We start from the raw sequence: 7,163 nt of genomic DNA, 5'->3' as shown, positions 1-7,163 counted from the left end.
AATCCTTTGAAAAGAAAAAGATTCAGTAACATTTTTTGGTGGAAAAAAAAAGACCAATCATATTCATCTAAATTGATGCACATGGATTTTGAAAATAAGAGTGAGAATTAGAAAATAAGAGTGAGAAAATAGAGAAAGCATTAATTACAAAACAGAAAAATAGGGATAATTTGGAATATTTGGTAAAAATTTACTTACTAAAAAAGAAAAGTAGGAATGTAATTTTGAAATAGCCAAAAAGAAAAGTGGGAATATAAAAAAGGGAGTAACATACTAGAACATAGTAATTAATTTAAGCGATAGAAAAAAGATTTAAATCCCAACCCCTCTAATAATTTTAGTCAAGATCTGCCACTATAGCTCATGGCATGCATGGCTCACTTGAAACAATACTGAACAAGAACATGAGTGTGGGTCCAAGGTTGGGTAACTACAAAATTGACTTTGACCATACATACAAGCATTAAATTTACTATAGCACAAAATCTATCTTTAAATAGCAAGCAAAGTTTACTGAGAAGAGTATAACCTAGCCAAATAGCTAATTTAAAAAACAAATAAGCTAAGCAAGCTTGCCGATTAATTAACATGATGAAACATGCAATTTGCATCCCATTTCCATCAAAAAGCCATACATTTCCCATGCTAAAATTTGCTCAAATCCTCCATTTCAAATATGGATTCCATATTACCTTCCTAAACACTCATTACTTTCATCAAACCCTTTTTCAATCTACCACCCGAAATGATACAACATTTTCTTCTAAGGGTGATTCTAAAATTACCTTCAAATTCAAGCTCATTCTCGACAACTCAAATGATTTGGTGTCCGGTGTTGATTCTGTTATTGATGAGACTTTGGCACCTCTCCTTAAGGAAGTCCTTGTAAAACTCGGTAGGTCTAAGAGCTTGTCTTGCATGGTTTTTAATGTCGCGGTGTCCAAAATTACCTTTGATGTGGCTGAAGAAATGGGGATTCCTGCCGTGGGGTTGGACGTTATTAGCGCTTGTGGAGTGTTGGGTTACTTGCAAGACCGTCAACTTCTTGACAAAGGGATTATACCCCTTAAAGGTATAGTACACAGCTAACTTTTTTTTTATTTTTTATTTTTTATTTTTTTATCAATAGACTTCTTTGTTATTTCTTTGTTTGGAAAAAAATATAACCCTTAATAAGTTAGTTTAATGTACGCACAATTTGTTTAATCTACTTTGTTCTTATCACTATAATCACGTAATTTTGAACAAAGAAAATAATCACATGGTATTCATTTAGGGAAAAAAAATCAACAATTTGACCTAATTGAGAATTTAATTATGATTATATAAGATTTTTGGGGCTATTGTTATCGGATTAATCAAGTTGAAGCAATCAATACTCATTATTAAAGTAGATACTCCGTATTAATATACCACATATGTACGGAGTATTAGATACTACTCCGTACCTTCGTTCATAATTTGTTGCTTTCACACCTAATTGATACAAATATTGTCTTAGGCGTCATTCATTAGTTTACCTTATCTATTTTTGCTCATCTGTTCTAATTTGAACTTTTATTATTATTATTATTATTATTATTATTTGATCTGAATTTATATTTTTTAATCTAAACTTATTTTTTTTAATGATTTGACCAAACTTTAACCTTATATACACCATTTATTTTTAAAAAAATACAACAAAAAGGCAAGGGTTCTTATTAGATTCATCCGTAATAATGTGTATTATACTAATATGTAATTTTCATAATTTTTGTTAATTCCAAAAGTAAAGATATTTAGCGATTAAAAATTACACATAAAATGATAAAGTATATTCTAAACTAAGTTTTTCTGATCTAATTAGATCTGAACTAATTTTTCTATTTTGATTTGAAATAAATAATAAGGTCCCGAAACAGGATTACCCAAACATGACCTTAGTCTAATATGCATATATAATGTATGTGCGTGCAGACTCAAGCTGTCTAACAAATGGTTTATCTTGAGACGATAATTGATGGGATACCAAGTTTGAAGGGAATACGCTTAAAGAACTTGCCAACTACATTCAGAGCTACAAATCCAAATGATAGATGTTTGAATTATGTGAGCTCATATTTAAAAAAAGCTCTAGAATCAAAAGCAATCATCCTCAACACATTTGATGCTTTAGAGAAAAATGTCCTAGAAGATCTTTCATCTTTTTCGCCCAACATCTACACAGTTGGTCCATTCGATTTGTTACTTAACCAAATAAAAGATGTTGATGAAAATGATATCCATCGTCCAAATACAGAAACACAAGAAAATTGTAACTACATACAATGGCTTGACTCTCAAGAGCCAAACTCGGTGTTATACGTAAGTTTTGGGACAATAGCACAATTGACCAACGAGCAATTTGATGAACTAGCATGGGGGCTTTTTTTGGATCGTTAGACCAGGCCAAGTTAACGGTAGGCCTAATACTCTTCCGCTTGGTTACGAAGATGAGGTGAAACATAGATGTATATTCGCACGTTGGTGTGACCCAAAAAAAGGTGTTGGCTCATCCTTCTATCGGAGGCTTCGTGACACAATGTGGGTGGAATTCGGTAACTGAGAGTATTACCAATGATTTGTCAACCCGTTCTTCTCGAGCAACTTACTACTTGTTGGTATTGTTGTAATTGTCTAGGTGTTGGTATAAATATAAGTGAAACCAAGAAAAGAGATGTTACTAAGATGGTAAAAGAGTTTATGGAGGGACAAAATAGAAAGGATATGATGAAGAATGTCATCAAGTGGAAGAATTTGGCCATTGAAGCAACCATGAGTCCACATGGATCCTCTTGTGTTAATTTGGATACTTTAGTTAATGATGTGCTTATTTCAAATCGCTCTTTTTAAATAAAAAAGGATGTAACCTATAAAACGTGTAATCGAATCTTGATCGATCTTGCAATTTTTCTTGAATAATCATTTTGCAGTCTTGAAGTTTTCTCTATATTTTTCCGACTTTTCTTTTTAACGAAGTATTTTACCATTATTAAAAGCTTAGAAAAAAGCAAAAAAAAAAAATTCTTTAATGATAAAAATCACATATAAATACATGCTTACTCCTTTAATCCGATATATCAAAGGAGAAACACAAATTTTTTAAAAAAACCGGTGTTTAATAACATTATTGAATGGCGGATTTTACGGACAAGAAAACTGCCATGGCACGTGCTTCATAATGATTGCCAAAATAAAGAAACAATAGAACTTTCTCTCTCCTCGATTTTCTCTCTTCATTCACTCATTCACTTCAGCTTTCTCTCTCCCCGTTTTTCTCTCTCTAAAAACCAATTAACTGGTGATTTCGAGCGTGTTCTCTCTCCTCCATTGTTGCTCTTCGAGCTTTTTCTCTCTTTTCTTTCACTTGTGAAGTTGTTTATCGCTTAATTCTGGTTCGTTTACTTATTTTTTTGAGATTTTTGTTAGTTTAAATTGTTTTGGTTCTTCGATTTTTAGGTTTTTTTATTTTGATTTTGTTTTCATTTTTTGTAGTGTTTGTTTCAGCAATGGTGAAGAAGAAGATTACAAAGAAGGTTGTAGATGCTGAAGAAGGTGTTTTTATTTAAATTTTTCATCATTTTTTCAAATTTTCAATTGAATTTTCGCTTATATATGTCGAATTAGTAGTGCATGTTATTTTTTATAGTTTTCTGTTGATTTATTATGCATATTATGATAATTGAATTTTAATTTTGAAGTTATTATGTATAATTTTGCTTTATTTTATTGTTCATTGTGATAATTGGTTCAAAATTTGTTATACATGTGTTGTGGTGTTGTTATATGTGAAACAAATTTTGCATGTTTGTTTTCAGAAGTTTTATTCATTATTCTTCAAATTTTGTATGTTAGGTTTTAGTTAGATTATGAGAATAGTATGCATATCTGCATTGTGTTTGTGTATATGTGTTTGAGTACCAGTAATATGTGCATTGTGCATTGTGTGTGAGTAATATATACATATGTTATTTATATGCATGACAAAGGTCACTTTATGCTGTTAAAAGGATCACTTTATGCTGTGAAAAGGGTCACTTTATGCTGTTAAAAGGGTCACGTTTTTACTTGTTGTAGTTTAAAGGGTGACTTTATGCAGTGAAAAGGGTCACTTTATATATTTAAAAGGGTCACTTTATGCTTGTTAAAGGGTTACTTTTTCAGTTAAAAGGGTTACTTGTTGTATTTTAAGGGTGACTTTATGCAGTTAAAAGGGTCACTTTATTCATTTAAAAGGGTCACTTTTTGCATTTAAAAGGATTTTTATGCATATATTCTGAATTTTCCCATGAGTAATTTGTGAATTTGTAATTTATGGTTATCCTCTGTATTAATTAGATATAGGTGGTTCAATAGGTGGATATCGTTATAAATCGCCTTCAAGGGGAAAAGCAATGGGTAAAGATCCTGCTAAGGTCAAAACAGTACCTAAAAAGAACAAGACAGTTCCTGAGAAGGACAAACCAGAGTCTAAAACTGTGAAGGCTAAAACTGTTCCTAAGAAGGCCAAAGCAGAGTCTCAGAAGGTTAAAGCAGCTCCTAAGAAGTCTAAAATTGTATCTAAGAAGGCCAAATCAGATTCTGAATTGCAAGTGGTTTCTGATTCTGATTCTGATACTGTTGTGTAAGTATAATTTTTTTTTGTTTTGCATTTTTTAATTATATATATCATGATTCTAATTCTGATATTGTTTAACTTATTTTTTTTTATTATTATTATTTAGGGAAAAAAGACCCTTGATTGCAAGGTGCAGACCACACACATTGGAATTAATGATGAGTACTTTTAGTCCTAATAAAAAAAAAAGCTGTTGAAGAAATAGGTTTTGGTGGTTTATTACATCTGAAATTGAAAACTTTGAATCGTCAAATGCTACATTGGCTTGTTGAACACTTTAATGGTGGTAGCTGCATGTTTACTATTGCTGCTGGTAAAGAGTTTGTAGTTACTAAAAACGATATATGCGATGTCTTTGGCTTGCCTATGAGTGAGATTGTTGTTCCTGAACTTCAGAAGAATCCTGAAGAAGGTAGTGTAGATAAACGTATCATTCAGTCATGGAGACTTGATTATGGTCTTACTGAGAAGCAACCTCTGCATTTGTCATTGGAGTTTAGGATGGTTGATTTGGATGATGGTGGGGAAGAATTCAAGAGATGTTTTGTGCTTCATGCTATGTCTAGCTTCTTAGCTCCTACTACTAATAGGACTGTTTCATTGAAGTTACTGAAGGCTGTGGAAGAAGTTGATGAAATCAAAACATTTGATTGGTGTTCATATGTTTTGAAAAAAATTAAAGAAGGTTGTTGTGAAGTATAAGAATGATGAAAATGCTCAAAATGTAAGTGGTTGTTTGCTAGCTTTGCAAATTATGTATTTTCATCGATTAAATTTCCAAGGAGAAAAGGAAAGTAGTGCCCTTCCTTTGATTCAACATTGGACTGATGCGAAGATTAAGAAGCGGATCAATTTGGAGATCAAAGCTGGTGATTTTGGGCAGGGACCATTGGATACCCATACATATCCTGTTTCACAGCCTGAAATTAGGGATCCTGTTGTTAAGCAAACTTGTGGTCAAGGGGCTTCTACAAGTGGTAGAAGTAGTCGCATTCTTGCATTTGAGCTTCCAGAAAATGTGATGACTGATGATGAAATTAAAGAAATTTCAACTGATGTAAGTGTTCTTTTTTTTTTTTTATTTAGTTATTATCTCTTTATGTGCACTAAAGTTACCCTTTATGTGCACTAAAGTTACCCTTTGTGTGCACTAAAGTTACCCTAAATAGTCAGTTATAAGGGTTACTTTATGCATTTAAAAGGGTAACTTTATGCATAATAAAGGGTAACTTTATGCATTTAAAAGGGTAACTTTATGCATATATCATGAATTTTCATTTGTTTTTTATTTTTATTCGTTACGTTTGTATAGTTTCTTATTGGTTCATATGTTTGCAGGCTGTTCATGAAACATTTCTTTTGGTTAAAAGAAATATGGATGTATTATTGTTGGTTCAGTCACAGGGTTTTCAAGCCTTGAGTGATATGATTTCTTCTCGCAGAACTGAATCATTATCCTCTGATGATGCTGTTGCATTTTCTCAAACTCAACAGCTACTCTCTGATCCTCATTACCTGAAGCTTTTAGATGGTTTAATTGAGGAGTGTAACAAGATGAAGTCTGTTCATGAAATGTTTCGTGATTTTTATGAACCTGAAGGTCATAACAATGTTGCACAAGATTTGAATTTGAATAGGTCTGAGGATGATGTCAATGGTAAAGGAAAAAGTGTTCTGATGAATAGGTCTGAGGATGATGTCAATGGTAATGTTGGGCCTTCTGTAGCAAATGCTTCTAGACGTATCGTCAGAGGCAATAAATCTTTTTGCTCACTCGACTGTGGGCCAGTAGGTGTGGATGTTCCTTTTCTTACTCTGTTTTTGAGGGCTAATGCTCGGATTTTCAAGAATTTGCCTAAGTTATATTTGGAAATTCTTGATTATTGTTTACTGAAGGATGATTCAATGATGAGGAAGTTAAGTGTCATTTTTTATGATAGTTATATTTTTATATGTTTTTTTTCCTTTATTTTTTTTAATGCTTATCTTATTTTTTATTGTTGCAGTGAGAACCTTGTTACTATTGGGATGAAATTTTTAATTCCAAGAGAAGACATGGTATCCCTAGTAGCTCCACTTAGAATTAGATGGTGCATCATTGATTGCTACTGTCTGTATTTGAACAAGAAGGCATGTTTTGATTCTGGTCCTAGAAAATTCTTCTTTGGTGTGAGGCAAAGTGTAAGTAATTTGATTTTTTTTTATATTTAGTTATTATCTCTTTATATGCACTAATGTTACCCTTTATGTGCACTAAAGTTACCCTTTATGTGCACTAAAGTTATTATCTCTTTATATAAACAAGTTCTCATGCTTTTAATAGTTTGCATTCTTGCATGTTTGTGAAAACATTGGCAAAGGTGGAATTTCACAAGCTGTTAATGATTTGCACGATTTATGGGAAGGTTGGGTGAGCTATGAGAATCCTGAATGTGATATTATGGATGCTGAACTGGTATATTTCATGCTAAATTACTATCAAAACTTTTTTCTGAACTGGAATTTCACAAGCTGTTAACTGATT

General features: G+C 32.1%; 1 protein-coding gene across 1 annotated transcript; it reads left to right on the top strand.

The window, feature by feature from the left end:
- The first annotated feature begins 546 nt into the window (after positions 1-546).
- LOC145568242 (7-deoxyloganetin glucosyltransferase-like) lies at positions 547-2,973 on the top strand. Its single transcript, XM_081627672.1, has 2 exons — positions 547-1,072; positions 1,960-2,973. The coding sequence occupies exons 1-2, from the start codon at positions 589-591 to the stop codon at positions 1,989-1,991; spliced, it is 516 nt and encodes a 171-aa protein (XP_081483798.1). The 5' UTR covers positions 547-588; the 3' UTR covers positions 1,992-2,973.
- The last annotated feature ends 4,190 nt before the right edge of the window (positions 2,974-7,163 follow it).

Source organism: Chenopodium album, chromosome 11 (genome assembly GCF_948465745.1).
Source record: "Chenopodium album chromosome 11, dcCheAlbu1.1, whole genome shotgun sequence".
Lineage (NCBI taxonomy): Eukaryota > Viridiplantae > Streptophyta > Magnoliopsida > Caryophyllales > Amaranthaceae > Chenopodium > Chenopodium album.
Note: the sequence above shows the minus strand (reverse complement) of the source record. Positions and strands in the feature narration are given on the sequence as shown.